Source organism: Solea senegalensis, linkage group LG2 (assembly GCF_019176455.1).
Source record: "Solea senegalensis isolate Sse05_10M linkage group LG2, IFAPA_SoseM_1, whole genome shotgun sequence".
Lineage (NCBI taxonomy): Eukaryota > Metazoa > Chordata > Actinopteri > Pleuronectiformes > Soleidae > Solea > Solea senegalensis.
This window is the reverse complement of record NC_058022.1, coordinates 16,851,499-16,867,481: the sequence shown is the minus strand read 5'-3', so window position 1 is coordinate 16,867,481 and position 15,983 is coordinate 16,851,499. Positions and strand designations below refer to the sequence as shown.

The window sequence follows — 15,983 nt, the reverse complement described above, 5'->3', positions numbered from 1 at the left end:
GAGACATATCCCATGTTTGTGTAAACATGGTCACGGTAAGTTGAATGAACATCTCATTAGCTGCCTTTCCTTAAATAATAATACTAATACTAATAATAATAATAATAATAATAATAATAAGGAGAAGAAGAAGTGTTAGAGCCGGTCCTGGAATGGAAGCGAGCCAGCCAGAGGGTGCGCAGTTTTATCCATGGTCCTCGACCTGCGGCATTACCGACCCTGCCGCTGTAGTCTGTGGGGTAGGCGTCTGTTCTCCGTAGACGCCTGACAGAAATCAAGCCTAACCGTGCCGAACTACTCAACAATCCTAAAAACGTGGGTTAATGTCCAACAACCAACAGGAGTCTGGTGTAAATTCACAAGTCACTCTTGCGTGCGTGCCACAGTTACCACAGTTTCACGCTGCGGTTAAGTACGTAGCCTACTGTTTTTTTACGTCGCGTACGTCCGGTTATACCAGGCACATTGTCATTTAGCCAATAGCGACTTTCCTTACTGCGGAGTTAGTGCTTGCATGGCCGTTTGTTTTATCATGCTTCTGTTTTCGGGACCATCTTTGTCAGTGTGGTCCATTTTACAGGATTAAATGACTGAATGGAGACATATCCCGTGTTTGTGTCCCACGGGAGCAACTGTGGCTTTCCACCGGCGTCCTCGTTTCCCATGAGGTGCACCAGGATACTAACGCTGACGTTAGTCTTCTTGTTCCTGGACAAATATGGTCATGGTAAGATGAAACATCTCATTACCTACTGTTGCGGCTTCCAAACACAAACCTTTTAGCCGCTGAGAGTCTATGAGGTTTGGGTCCTCAGGTACGTAGATTTGTAACGCGCTATAGTAGATTATGATAAAGATACGCTGAGATCCAAATATGCTTAGGTGCATTTATTGTAACAAAACAGCGCAGCAAGGATGGATAAACATAAAAATGAGACTGGCGGATTAAACAGGAAAAAAGGGTGATAAATGAATGAATGAGTAGCGGTAGCGGTCAACAAAAATTACGGCTACTCCCAACCCTGACTCTCTCTCTCTCTCTCTCTCTGCGTCACCGGTGAGTGCCCACCTTTACGCACACACACTTCCGCACCGTGCACACGCCCACTCCCAGGTGAACCACGCCCTCTGCAACACACACACACTCTAACACACCGTGCTGCTCATCTTCAGCCTGTATGTCTCTTACACCTACCTTTCAATAACCTTAAATAACAATAACAGCAGCAACTGTCGTTATTAATATAGTACAGTAATAATTATAGGACTAGCAGTAATACTGATAGGTATTTATGTATATATACATACTACTGGTCTCGTTCTTACTTACTTTATATATATATATATATATATGTGTGTGTGTGTGTGTATGTACATATATATATATATATATATATGTATATATATATATATATATATATATGTATATATATATACATATATATATATATGTACATATATATATAAAGTAGGTAAGAACGAGAGCAGTAGTACTTTGTAGACCGAACAGCTGCTCGAGGTGTATAAAGTAGTTGCTTGAGGTATCAGCGACTACGACAAAGTCAAAATAATTGTTGCTTCTTCTTGTTGCTGCCTCTCGCGTAACCTGCTGATGTGTTTTGTGTGTTAGGGCTTTAAACACAACAAGGAGAACTAAAATGCCCAACTCCAAATTAGGGTAAAAAAGTAAAAAAATAATAAAACGCTCTCAAGGACAAAGGCAGACGAACAACAAAAACGCTCACATAGGGGATCAAAATCTATACTCAAAAACGTAACTTTTACTTGGTGATGTGGTTCTTGGACGACAGGACTGTAAAGCAACACATCCAGAAACAAACTACACAAGACAAGGGAAACGAGGACTATTTCACGTGTGTCGGGGAACAGACGTGAAACCAATGACAAAACTAACACAAAGGGAGGAAGTCAGGATTTGAAGATGGAGGGAAAAGATGAATTCAAAATAAAACAGTAAGTGCATGACAAGACTGGAGAATGAGTGACTTTATCTAAACATAAAGAGACACAAATGACCAACATAAACTAATCAAGAAAACAGGAAACGCTAATCATGATTACATTACATACAGTATTGACATATTTGACGAGACATAACTTTGTTTGTCTGTATGGACTGGTATAAGCTGCAGATGAATTGTCCATGTTGGGATCAATAAAGTTCTGAATATATTCTGGCAGCAGGAGTATAAATATAATATAAATATAAATACCCTCAGTGGCAGGATATATTAAATATATAGTTGCCTCTTTTTTCTGCACAATGAGGTGCCATTACATGAGATATGCATCTTACACAGTAGAGCTGCAGTACCAGAATTAGTGGCCATAATAAATCCCTAGGCTGAAACTGTTCCACTGTAAGTTCTAATCATTGTGTGTGTTAGAGCCATACTTACCTGAAGGCCACAGTAGGTGGCGCTCTGCACTGTATAGAAAGGTGTTAAATAGAGCAACAGGAAATTACTCGGCAGGTGTGCTGCCGACTGGGGAAACACACAGTTTTTTGACCGTCGCCGCCGTCGCTGCCGTCCGTTTTTGAGCAATAAATGTTGGTGATAACATACGACGCTTATGTGTGTAATTAATTCATTGGACCCGGAAGAAGACGCGTCAACTACTACGAGTACCAGTACAGCAGCCCCCTCAAGTGGCTTAGGTTCGTTTGTTGTTTTTAATCCTAAGAACAAGTCACTATAGTGTGTTTTTACTTTTAGCTGTCCAGGTGATTGGAGGAAACCGGACTGCAGTCCAAGGAGGGACGATTGTCTTACATTCCAACATAATTGACACCACAGAGTCCCTCTTCAAAATTTCATGGATGAGGGCTACCCGAGGAGATCCTCTGAATAACAGCCTCTTTATGATTGTGCCCGTAAATGGAGGAGTGGTGGATAATGGGCACAAAGATGGTCGATTTAAATTCATTGGGAACTTAAAAGAGAAAAATGGATCTCTCCGGTTATCAAACGTCACATTGCTGGATGAAGGGGTCTACACATGCATCTTCACTCTTTTCCCGAGTGGAAGTCACAAGACGGAGATACCTCTAAAAGTGCTAGGTTAAATCTAACATTTAATTTCAATATTTTGTGTGTGATAGTGGGAGAGGAAGAGGTACAGTATTTGCTACCGTCTTCCTCAGATGTTAACTATGTTGTTCATTAATCCCCCAGTGCCTCCAGTCACAGAGGTAAAAGACGATCTTCCTGTTTTGGGTGATAAAGAAATTTCCCTTGCTACCTGCTTGGCTGCTGGTTCCAGGCCTCCAGCAGAGGTGAGGTGGCTCACCGGTACTCTCACACAAAAACTGAGGTCAACAACCGACTACATCCAACATGAAAATGGTACAACAACCACAGTAGGCTACCTGATAGGTGAACCTACCAGAGAAATCTACCAACATGTGGTCCACTGTGTCATCACTAGTCCGGCTTTGTCGAAAGAGGAGACAATACCATTCACCCTACAGATCTACTGTGAGTATACATTTGCATTTACTCCTCTACCTCAGTTACTCATGAAGTGTATCTTTCTCTTTCTTTCATTTGGGCCATCCAGTGCTGGTTTTGCATGTACTGTACATCAGTTAAATCATTTGTCAATAAATTAATAAAGTTATATTTTATTAAAATGTAAAAAAAACAACAACAAAAAAACTGCTCTCAAAGAAAGACTTGTTTCATGACAATTCAATATTTTAAAAGCCCTGCACACCACTAGTCATAGAAATATCTGTGTACCTCACATTTGGATGGTGAGTATTTGTATTGTGCTTTTCTCGTCTTGCTGACCACTCAAAGCAGCTTTACACTACAGTTTTGCCATTCACTCACACTTTCATACAGCACATCTATGCAGCTATTTTTCTATCGCTCATCTTTCATACCTATTCACACACTGCCGGCACAGCCATCAGGAGCAAGGTGGGGTAAGGTTGATTATTTATGCATCTTCATGTATGAGATTTTTTCTTTGAAAAAAAGACATGGCAGACTTTGCACACAAAGACACAGCTACCAAAAACAATACTTCACTCCCGGAGTAATTAGTGTACACAGCAGGGGTGTAAGAAAATAGTGATATACTAAAATACTGTTTCGATTCATTGAAGTGTCGTATCGATAGGGAACTATTGATGGGGTGGAGTGGCTCAGTGGTTAAGACTGATACTCTGTGTGCGAAAGACCCCATGGTCGCAATGGTTCGCAAGTTCAACTCCGCCCCTGGCTGATTGTACTAAATTCCATTGTAAGTCGCTTTGGATAAAAGTGTCTGCTGAATGTAATGAAATATTTTTTACAATTACACATGCGCTTCCATTCATACTAAAATAATGATCCACGTCAGTTCCTTGTTCAAGGTACTGTATGTGTGTGGGACATTTCTCATTTGTATTTCATTGTATTTGAGTGCTGAGTTGTACACGTGTGGCTACTCACAGACTTCCTGACATAACCTCATGCAAGTTTCCATCGTCTTCATTGTGGGCGAATGATGAAATTTATGTCATGCAGACCCTAGTGAACCTCTGTACATGGGTGGACACAGAAAGTGTCAGTAAACATGGGATTATTCTTCATTATTTTGATAATATCACTACTTTCTCAGGCACAGCAACAATATTGTCACTACACAATGTACAACGAAATTATAGCAGCAACCAAAGAGTGTCAAAGTACACGTAAAAGTACAGGTAATACAAAAAAAAAAGGAACAAGGTGTTCAGTGCAAAAGGGATATAAAATAGATAAATAGATAATATGTACGGTGTTTGTTATGCACATTGTCCTTGGGTGGTGTGTGTGTCAGTGTCAGTGTGTGCGCATGTGTGTGTGTCAGTGTTGTTTGTGTTCAGTGTAGTGATGGCTTGTGGGTAGAAGCTGTTCCTGAGTCTGTTTGTTCTTGTTTTGATGGACCTGTAGTGTCTGCCAGAGGGTAACGGGTCAAAAAGGTGATGTGCGGGGTGGGCACTGTCTTCTGTCTTCAGCTGATTCTGTGAATACAGCTGATTCTCTCTCTCTATTTTCTGCAGTTTCACCCAAGGAAGTGACCATCAGCGTAAAGTCCAAAGACTCATTTCAGTGTGTGACTGAAGCCAACCCAAGTGCAAAATTTACCTGGAGCAGGTAGAGTTTTTAAAATAAACTAACATGTCAAGTGTAGTGAAGTAAATGTTTTCCTTTTTTTGCTCAGGTTAATAACATGACTATTGTAAATCAACAGAAATAATCTTGATGGCAGGCCGTGTAGGCAGCAGGAACTCACTCACTCACTCACTCACTCACTCACTTAAAGAAGGAGAAGAGACCAGGAACCAGGAAAACTTTATACTTAATGTACTATATACTATACAATACTCCAACATTGAGGAGGCCAACTGTCATTAAACTGCTGGGATTGCTGTAGATTTGTCAAAAGGAAAGGAGAAGCCACTCAATAAAGACCAGATTTATAACCAGGATTATTAACTCAACTTGTAAATAATCAGCCATGACAAACAAAACCAACACCACAAAGTCAAAATATCTAAAGATGAAAAGTCCTATTGGGGTGCAACTGCTTTTGAAAGTTACATTAAGGGAGGGACATTGTGGGTGAAGGGAGTTTCCAAAGCTGGTCAACTATACAGCAGGCGTTTCTGAATGTGTGTTCTGAAGAGCACAAACTTAGAAAATGTATCATTTAAATTCATTCAACTCTCTGCGTATTTCTCAACAGTTAGAAACATGACACTGCTGTGAAACTGCACGTCACTTTGTTTTGTTTGTCTGCTTCAGACCTGGTCAACCGTGGCCTCAATCTGCTGTCGACGTACACGGTGCCACACTACAGTTTCCAAACATGAACTCTGACCTGAATGGCCTCTACCAGTGTGAAGTGTCTAACTTACATGGACGTGACCGTGCTTATGTGTTTGTGCACGTGACTTCAGGTGAGGTCTTGTTCTGCTTTGACTCCGTCATGAATGTGAAGTTAATCAAAACTGCTCAAATCGTTCCTGCCAGGACAAGAGAGTAGAACATTCTACCAAGATTTAGCTGCATGTTTAGCTGTAGATCAGAGATAAATAAAACAAATAGACTAATGCAAAGATGATAATGTTGCTTCCAGCATGTATGAGTACATTTTAGGATCTTCTCTGACAGCCTTTGTTTTTTGTTTCTTGAGTTGTTTGAGATTGCAATACCTTTTCATTTTTAGCTCTAAGCAAAAGAATCTGCCCAAAAACAGTAAGAACAGACACAAAACTGTCCAAAATATAATAATAATAATAATAATAATAATAATAATAATAATAATAATATTTAGATCACTACTTCACTACTAATCTGCTATGATAATGTCATACTTAAAAGCAGTGCAGCTGCAGAAAGACAGGAGAGAGCTTACATTTCTGCACAACGGGCTTTCAAAATACTGAAAATCACTGAATACTCTGTATCGATTGATTTTGACAGCACTATGGATGCTGCTGATGCGAGACATGATTTGGCCGGGTAGACATCCTTACACTTTAAGTGTACATAAATCTGAGTGTCATCAGCCTAACAGTGGAGGGAGATAACGTGTTTTCTAAGAATGGAACCCAAAAAAGCAGGGGCCCTCAAAGTGAGCCCAGTGGGACCCTGCATAAGATGGTAGTGGATGAGGATTGTGTAGTGGGTTTTAAGAAAAAACCTCTTCATAAGAACAGTGTATGTCAGTATTTCCTATTTCTTGTGTTCTGTCTCTCTACAGGAACCTGCTGTGCCTGTTGGACTTTATTTGGTATTTTGTTTATCCTGAATGTCACTGCAGCTGTCGTGTGTTGCCTTCTTAAATATGGAATACTTCAAAGGTACTAAGTACACCAGTACTGTATTTGTATGAAGTTCTCTTGTGGTTTAGTAATTGATTGTGTATTGTACAGGATAATTGAAGGTATACGTGAGAGGCTGCAGAATGTCCCACCCAGTTCCAGTGGATCTGCAGACTGGAAGTTTAGCAGAAGAACCAGAGTTACAGCCAATGAGATCGGTAAAATCTGTTTGATATTTAATTTGGTGCAGCTCAATTTATGTTGCAGCTATAATTTCAGAATAGTTGCTCTACTGAAATTTTTTTTTCTTTCTGCATTTTTTACAATATTACAACAGTTTCATTGTATATATTTTTTTAAAATATGCCTCGGTAACATTGTATTAATCAGTGTTTTGAATTATCTGTTGTAGGACCAACTTTGGCTTTTAAGGAACGACAAAATCATCAGCGTTTGAACTAAAGGTGATTCACTGGCATTACTAACCTTTGAACAGTTTATTTTCTCATTGTCTTCACGGACATCTTGAACACCTCACTGAGCCAGGCTGCTGTCCCCACCTGCCTGACATGATAACAATGATTTTGTTACATATTCCACCCTCGACAATATCGACTTATTGTTACTTTCAATATTCTTCCGGATGTCCACATTAATGTGTGTCCACAGGAGACTCTGTCGTGTTCACTTGCAACATAACTGTTGAAGGCAAACTACAAGTCAACTGGACCAAAGACAAATTTGTGTTTGCTCACAGAACAGACGAAGATCAGACTTTTTTCCACCTTCGACTCTCGCAGAGTGACAATAGACCAGGGGCGTGCACAGACTTTTTGGGCAGGTGCCAAACGAAAAATAGAGGGTGCGTACAGTGCATTCTCATCACTGAAGAGGGCACTAAGTTCCACGTGTAGATGCCATTTCCTGTATTTTAGTGCATTTTAACACCATATTAGCACCAGATAATCCTGGTTCTGTGAGATATAGTTCTCTCATTCTAGATCAAAAAAAGGGCCTGACGTAAATGTCATTGCAATAGTAATGTTTTTTTATAGTATTTCTTTGTCTTAATAGTCTTCTGGAGTTTTGTGTGTTTTATTCACACAAAAGGAGTTTTGGGGCTGGAGTGGCTCAGTGGTTAAGACTTGGTACAACAGTGAAGTCCAGCTTCTGGACCTTCAGCCTTCTCTTGCACATAAGCACTTAAGCAGTAATCCACGCCTTCATTACATTACATTACATTACATGTCATGTCATTTCTCGGCTGGATTACTGCAATGCACTCTACCTTGAAGTCAGCTGCTCGCCTCTTAACTGGGGCGCGTATGAGCACATTACTCCTATCCTGGCCTCCCTCCACTGGCTGCCTGTGCTTCTGGAGGTACCGAGGTCTAAGCGGAAGCTCAGAGGGGAAAGAGCCTTTTCCATTGCCGGTCCCAAACTTTAGAATGTCCTCCCGCTCCACATTAGACAAGCCCCCTCACTGTTTATTGTTTTTAATCTCTTAATATCTCTCTTGTTTTATTGTTTTTTTATTGTTTTAACATTCTTGTTGTTTTACTGTTTTTATTGTTTTAGTATTTTTATTGCTTTACTTTTTGTTTTATTTCTTTTCATGTACAAAACTTTGTCTCAGCTACGGCTGCTTGAAGCACTTTATAAATAAAGTTGAGTTGAGTTGAGTTGTGCAAAGACTTCATGGTCTGGCAGGTTGTACTCAATTCCCTTGTAAGTCTTATAAGTCTTGGGGGAACATTATAGACTGTGTTCTAACAGACACACACTACGCGATTGCAAACTAGAGAAGCCGGCTACAACTTTCCAACCTCCATCACAACCACAGATAAATGCAGCCAAAAACATGGCCCGCTGCATGGCAAAGGTAATAATAAAAAGTAAAGTTTACATCCCTTAATTATAAAACATTTAAAGCAGCATTTAGTTCGACAGAATTTTTTTATTGTGGTGCATCTTTAATGACTTCTTCCACTACTGCTCTCATGCCATGTCATGCAAATGCATAATCTTGATATTGTGATATAGTGTGATACCTGTTAATGCAAAGAATGGTTAACAACTTTATTCATATTTATATGAATTGGTTTTCTTTTGTCCCTCAAGTTGTTTCGTAGCCTAAGTTTTTGTAGTGGATAACAACATGCATGTAGCTACACTTGGGGATTTTATTATTAGCGGTAACAACTCTAAATCCTCCATGCCTGGGCACCTATAAAACCCCTTTAATTTTCTTAATTAGTGTTTTTTGCTGGGTTTTGTATGAGGGCAATTGCTTTGGTAATTACAGTCAGCAGGTGCAGCATGGAAGTTGTCTATTTGAGGTGTTAAATTATTTGGAACAGATATTTAAAATAAATAAATAAATAAAAAGGAAGAAAAGAAAGGCCAGTGCTTGTCATTGGTGGATTAGTTTATTTGGATGGTGGTTGCATTCAAATTTCTTATTTCTCGTTATTTATACAGTGCCTTGTGAAAGTATCCGGCCCCCTTGAACTTTTCAACCTTTTGCCACATTTGAGGCTTCAAACATAAAGCTATAAAATTGAATTTTTTTGTCAAGAATCAACAACAAGTGGGACACAATCGTGAAGTAGAACGAAATTCATTGGATAATTTATACTTTTTTAACAAATAAAAAACTGAAAAGTGGGGCGTGCAATATTATTCGGCCCCTTTACTTTCAGTGCAGCAAACTCACTCCAGAAGTTCAGTGAGGATATCTGAATGATCCAATGTTGTCTTAAATGACTGATGATGATGAATAAAATCCACCTGTGTGTAATCAGGTCTCTGTATAAATGCACCTGCTCTGTGATAGTCTCAGGATTCTGTTTAAAGCGCGGAGAGCATCATGAAGACCAAGGAACACACCAGGCAGGTCCGAGATACTGTTGTGGAGAAGTTTAAAGCTGGATTTGGATACAAAAAGATTTCCCAAGCTTTAAACATTGCAAGGAGCACTGTGCAAGCAATCATATTGAAATGGAAGGAGTATCAGACCACTGCAAATCTACCAAGACCCGGCCGTCCCTCCAACTTTCATCTCGAACAAGGAGAAGACTGATCAGAGATGCAGCCAAGAGGCATGATCACATGATGACTCTGGATGAACTGCAGAGATCTACAGCTGAGGTGGGAGAGTCTGTCCATAGGACAACAATCAGTCATACACTGCACAAATCTGGCCTTTATGGAAGAGTGGCAAGAAGAAAGCCATTTCTCAAAGAAATCCATAAAAAGTCTGGTTTAATGTTTGCCACAAGCCACCTGGGAGACACACCAAACATGTGGAAGAAGGTGCTCTGGTCAGATGAAACCAAAATTGAACTTTTTGGCCACAATGCAAAACGATATGTTTGGTGTAAAAGCAACACAGCTCATCACCCTGAACACACCATCCCCACTGTCAAACATGGTGGCAGCAGCATCATGGTTTGGGCCTGCTTTTCTTCATCAGGGACAGGGAAGATGGTTAAAATTGATGGGAAGATGGATGGAGCCAAATAAGGACCATTCTGGAAGAAAACCTGTTGGAGTCTGCAAAAGACCTGAGACTGGGACGGAGATTTATCTTCCAACAGGACAATGATCCTAAACATAAAGCCAAATCTACAATGGAATGGTTCACAAATAAACGTATCCAGGTGTTAGAATGGCCCAGTCAAAGTCCAGACCTGAATCCAATCGAGAATCTGTAGAAAGAGCTGAAGACTGCTGTTCACAAACGCTCTCCATCCAACCTCACTGAGCTTGAGCTGTTTTGCAAGGAAGAATGGGCAAGAATTCCAGTCTCTCGATGTGCAAAACTGATAGAGACATATCCCAAGCGACTTGCAGCTGTAATTGCAGCAAAAGGTGGTGCTACAAAGTATTAATGCAAGGGGGCCGAATAATACTGCACGCCCCACTTTTCAGTTTTTTATTTGTTAAAAAAGTATAAATTATCCAATAAATTTGATTCCACTTCACGATTGTGTCCCACTTGTTGTTGATTCTTGAAGCCTCAAATGTCAAGGTTGAAAAGGTTGAAAAGTTCAAGGGGGCCAGATACTTTCACAAGGCACTGTATATCTGTGGTGTATTTCCTTACATTTTTACACTTTATTCCTATGGGGAAGCAGCTCATGGTTCATTCCTGTTAACATGTAGACTGAAATAATATCTTAAATTTTCTGTGATACTGTGATATTATTCTCAATAAAGTTTAAAAGAAGAATCATTATTATTATTTTATTTTTTAAAGACATAGTTCTGAGCTAAGCCAAACAGCAAGTCATCACTTCCTCCTCTGTGTCTCCTCCACAAGCACAAATAGAAGCACAGAAAAACATGAAGCTCAGTCTCTGTGTTGTGTAAAGTGTAAATTCACACCATTCAAGGAACACGGCTGTCAATGCACAGGTGTTATTTTCCTGTGATACATTTCCTATATGCATTTCATATGACAAATTCATATTTATTACTTGACTGACTGAAATGAAACGTGTTTTAACTACATTATTGTCAGCAGTAACCAAACATGACTTATTTTTCTTGTTTTTCCCCTTTTCTTAATCATTATTATTACTTCATTTTGTTCTGACACATAGTTCTGAGCTAAGCTGAACAGCAAGTCACCACTTCCTCCTCTCTGTGCCTCCTCCACAAGCACAAATAAAACAAGCAGAGAAAAACATGAAGCTCAGTCTCTGTGTTGTGGTCGTCATGTTTCATAGAAATCAAGCAGCTCTGCTCTCCATTCAGCTCCTAGCTGTGTGTCATGTCCGTGCAGGTATGGTAAAGATTTGTGTTTTTGATATTGTTGCATGTTTCTCTGCAGATGTTGCCACGTATTTCCTGGTGACACTGACTCGTCGTTGTTGTTTTTCAGTGTCAGATAATCATGTACAGGTACAGGTGGTCAGAGGAGACCCCGTCATCTTCAACTGCAACATATCGGCGGGAAACTTAACACAAATTACCTGGACCAAAGGCAAATTTCTTTTTGCCCATAGGATCTTAGTAAATTCCACTTTTTCAAATTTCACCTACCAAAACGTGGCAATAGACCCTTGCTGTCTTTCAAACCTGACTATTTTGAATGCTCAGCATGAAGACACAGGACTTTACAAATGTGTAATGACCTACAAACATGGTATAACGACTACTACATGGAATTTAACTGTGCTTGAGAAACATAAAGGTAAGTACAACACAAAGCAACGCTCATTTTTGCTACACCAGCCTTACAGTTCATAAGATCAAACTGTCTGCTACCTGAATTTAATTTATTCCTGACTGTTTTGTTTCCCCCAGAAAACACCCTACCTCTTCAGCTTTGGATTTTAATTTTCATACTTGCACATGTGATTGGATTGCTTCTGTGTGGCATCACTGCCACTGTCACATGCTACGGGTGAGTGAGATTGTATTTGGTGTTGTGTGTATAAGTTGCCATCATCATAAAAGTTAAGGCCTGTGTGTGTGTGTGTGTGTGCATCCGCTTTAAAATCACCTCTGCTTTCACTGACGTCTTCTATTTGTGATCACTGATTGTCGTTGGCTAATTACATTGTAAAGCATATAATGAACTTCACTCTGTTACTGAATGGTTTTAACATTGTACAATATTTATATATCAAGTACTCCTTATTCATATCATCACCAAAATCTAAGAATTCTCTGACAAATCCATCAAAATTTCAACTTTTTGAGTTATACTACAGAAACATGCAGCCAAAAGCATGGCCAGCTGCTTGACAAAGGTAATAATCAAAAGCAAAGTTTACATCCTATAATGATAAAACATTTAAAGCAGCATTTAGATGGAAAGAATTATTTTTATTTTAGTACATTTTACTGACTTCTTCCACTGCTGCTCTCGTGCCATGTCATGCGAATGCTTTTACATGAAACTATTTTAACTTGCTTTAACACATAAAATAATGTTGGGGACAAAAATGTGTATCATAATTTGTCACATTTTTTTCTCAGAAGAAGCAAATGCTTGGCCACGACGTCAAAAAAGAAACTCGACTTTGACAGCAGGACCCACAGTTGTGCCCAGTTTCATGTTCAGTCAGGAGGAGAGGTCAGAATAACCTTAAATTATACCTCAAATATTTCATGTTCGTGTCTCTCCTCTCCCCACAGCCTCTGCTATTGCCTGTGTCTGATTTTGATCTATGTTTTTTTTTCCAGTCTCTAGAGGTGACAACCCCTCAACACCAAAGTTGTGCAGAATACAATCGAAGCACAAGATGCAGTCAGAATTGGAGCCTCTACTACGCCGATGTTCAGGTTAAGGCTGAATAAATATTACAAGAGATCATGTGTAGAAAGTACAAGAGAGATGATGATGGTGATTCAAAATAAATGAATCCAGCAAAGAGAATGAAAGTTTGTTTTTCTAAAACAGAACATTAAGTGCTTTTGTTCAAAAGCTTGTTGTGACACAAAACCAGTGATTGTGATTATTGTGAGAAACTGTGATTGAGATATGCTTTGTGATATCGGAGAGGGATGGTCATGTTTACATCTTTATGATCATTTTCATTCTGAAAAACATATTTAAAATGATTACTGTGTGATATTTGTGAGAAACAAAGATATTCTCTTCAGTATGTGGAATAAGACATGTACAGATCAAGACAATAATTCATCTAAAATGATATTTTGACACACATTGAGGCTTTAAAGTAACATTTTTACTTCAATTACTGTTTAAGAGTCAAAGCTTCAAGTAAAACTTGATTTCTATAATTCACCATAGTTTACTTTAAATTTGAAGTGTACAGAAGTCATAATTATGTGCCCTTTATAATGAATGACTGTAAGATATTGACATTGAAGGTCAAATTGTTTTCTGCTTCTCATGCCCATGTTTGACTTGAAGTTGTGATTGTTTGATATTTGATCAAGAATGCTGATTTTGTTTTTTCTCATTTCTGTGTTTTACACATAGACCATATAAAGAGCAAAAATAATCTTTTTAAATAGTGACACTGCTGGTTGTGAAAAGAATTTGATTTATAACATCAGTAAACATTTTCCTAAAGGGTTAATGGTTTCACTCACTAGGTTCAGGTGTTTCTTCAATAGAACATGACGTCATTTTGTTATTGTTTGACACACATGAGTGGACACCAGTGTGATTGACAGTTGTATGGTCCATGAGGTGCCTGGCTGCAGGTGATGTCTCTGAATATGCTGTAGCAAAGGCTCAAATCAAGGATTCAAAATAAGAGTTCAAGTTCTTATGGGTGATATCGTGACGAGGTGTTCCTTGATTTTGCACCTGTTCTTTCATGTTAACATGTCTGCAAAGAGGCCTATGTATGTAGTTGTGTAAGACGCCAGCAGATGGAGGCAAAGACTGTTATAAATGCTGAAAGTATAGCACAAATCATCATTTCACAATGATGATTTGTGAAATGATTTTAAGGTTGTGTTGTGACAAATGTTTTTGATGGAAATCCTCAATGCCTGGGTGACTACAAAACCCTTTAATTTGTGTATTTTGCATGAGGGCAATAACTATTAGTAATCTGGTTGCGTTCAAATTTCTTATTTCTCATTAAATGTATCTGTGGTGTATGTCCTTACATTTTTACATTTTCAAATGGTGTATTCCCATATTAAGGGACCACGGTTCATTCCTGTTATTTTCTATCTATCTGTGATACATTTGTGATACATACAGTATGTTGTTGTTCCGGAGTAAACCTACTGTCGCGAGACCTCTCGCGAGCTGCTATAGTCAGTATAAACTACTGTCTGGCATGGCCGTTGTTTTTTCAAGTCATCCTTCAGTTTTCGACTGCAGTCACGCCAGCCGTGGTTCGCGAGTGCCTGGTCACGCCAGCCGTGGTTCGCGAGTGCCTGGTCAAATCAGCCGCACGTTGTTTTCTAGTGCGCGAATTTACAAACGTTTACGGTAATCGTAATGAAACGGCATTGAGAAGCTGGGAGGGACTGTGAGGAGTTCAAGATTCATGCTGCTGGGACTGAGTATCGTCCAGCTGCATCCTCGGAGAGCAAAAACAACACTCCGGCGTTATGGAAGTTATTTATTTAGTTATTTACTTAAACTCTGTTTACACACACCGAAACAGACGATTCCGTCAGAAAACTCACAAAAAAGAAGAAGAAACGAAGTGAAATCTTGAAAGTAGTGAACTAAATACGTCCCAGACTACCTGCAAGCGTAATATGAAGTATTTTTGGAGTAATCCTCTGTCAAAATCCCTAACAGAGGACATGATTAAGTCAATTTCGACCTACTTCAACATGGTATAAAAGCCTTATTTTAAATAAGTAGTCCAAGAGTCATAAACTACTGCACTTAGTACTTCCTAGACTACACGTATGAATATTATGAAGTACTTTTACTGTGTACTTTTGGAGTAATCCTCTGTCAAAATACCCAACAGAGGACATGATTAAGTCAATTTCGACCTACTTCAACATGGTATAAAAACCTTATTTTAAATAAGTAGTCCAAGAGTCATACACTACTGCACTGGGTACTTCCTAGTCTACCTGTATGCATATTATGAAGTACTTTTACTGTGTACTTTTGGAGTAATCCTCTGTCAAAATACATAACAGAGGACATGATTAAGTCAATGTTGTCGTACTTTGACATGGAATAAAAACCTTATTTTAAATAAGTAGTCCAAGAGTCATACACTACTGTACTGAGTACTTCCTAGTCTACATGTATGAATATTATGAAGTACTTTTACTGTGTACTTTTGGAGTAATCCTCTGTCAAAATACCCAACAGAGGACATGATTAAGTCAATGTTGTCGTACTTTGACATGGAATAAAAACCTTATTTTAAATAAGTAGTCCAAGAGTCATACACTACTGCACTAAGTACTTCCTAGACTACATGTATGAATATTATGAAGTACTTTTACTGTGTACTTTTGGAGTAATCCTCTGTCAAAATACCCAACAGAGGACATGATTAAGTCAATGTTGTCGTACTTTGACATGGAATAAAAACCTTATTTTAAATAGGTAGTCCAAGAGTCATACACTACTGCACTGAGTACTTCCCAGACTACCTGAATATTATATTATGAAGTACTTTTACTGTGTACTTTTGGAGTAATCCTCTGTCAAAATACCCAACAGAGGACATGATTAAGTCAA

At 38.9% G+C, this 15,983-nt stretch overlaps 2 protein-coding genes across 4 annotated transcripts in view; both read left to right on the top strand.

Moving 5' to 3' along the window:
* The first annotated feature begins 110 nt into the window (after window positions 1-110).
* LOC122762289 (nectin-3-like protein) lies at window positions 111-14,509 on the top strand. 3 transcript variants are annotated; one of them, XR_006358691.1, is made up of 10 exons: window positions 111-727; window positions 2,739-3,083; window positions 3,198-3,500; window positions 5,057-5,150; window positions 5,802-5,956; window positions 11,431-11,612; window positions 11,712-12,023; window positions 12,137-12,236; window positions 12,815-12,911; window positions 13,022-14,509. XR_006358691.1 is itself a non-coding variant. In XM_044017484.1 (8 exons), the coding sequence occupies exons 1-8, from the start codon at window positions 595-597 to the stop codon at window positions 7,283-7,285; spliced, it is 1,287 nt and encodes a 428-aa protein (XP_043873419.1). In that variant the 5' UTR covers window positions 118-594; the 3' UTR covers window positions 7,286-8,358. The 3 variants fall into 3 exon arrangements, 1 of the variants encoding a protein (XP_043873419.1); XR_006358690.1 differs by lacking the exons at window positions 11,431-11,612; window positions 11,712-12,023; window positions 12,137-12,236 and adding exons at window positions 6,763-6,862; window positions 6,935-7,041; window positions 7,236-7,287 and having other exon boundaries at window positions 117-727; window positions 13,022-14,504; XM_044017484.1 differs by lacking the exons at window positions 11,431-11,612; window positions 11,712-12,023; window positions 12,137-12,236; window positions 12,815-12,911; window positions 13,022-14,509 and adding exons at window positions 6,763-6,862; window positions 6,935-7,041; window positions 7,236-8,358 and having other exon boundaries at window positions 118-727.
* LOC122762301 (nectin-3-like protein) overlaps window positions 1,495-15,983 on the top strand; it is a 38,419-nt gene continuing 23,930 nt past the window's right edge. Inside the window, exon 1 of the transcript XR_006358700.1 lies at window positions 1,495-1,541. The gene's annotated coding sequence lies outside the window, so the exon portion shown is untranslated. The remainder of the gene's footprint in view (window positions 1,542-15,983) is intronic.

Excerpts from the sequence above, each read along its gene's own strand:
- LOC122762289 (XM_044017484.1), top strand. The coding sequence starts at position 595 with ATGGAGACATATCCCGTGTTTGTGTCCCACGGGAGCAACTGTGGCTTT. Across the intron at positions 728-2,738 it reads CCTGGACAAATATGGTCATG|CTGTCCAGGTGATTGGAGGA; the intron begins GTAAGATGAAAC and ends TTTTACTTTTAG. Across the intron at positions 3,084-3,197 it reads GATACCTCTAAAAGTGCTAG|TGCCTCCAGTCACAGAGGTA; the intron begins GTTAAATCTAAC and ends TTAATCCCCCAG.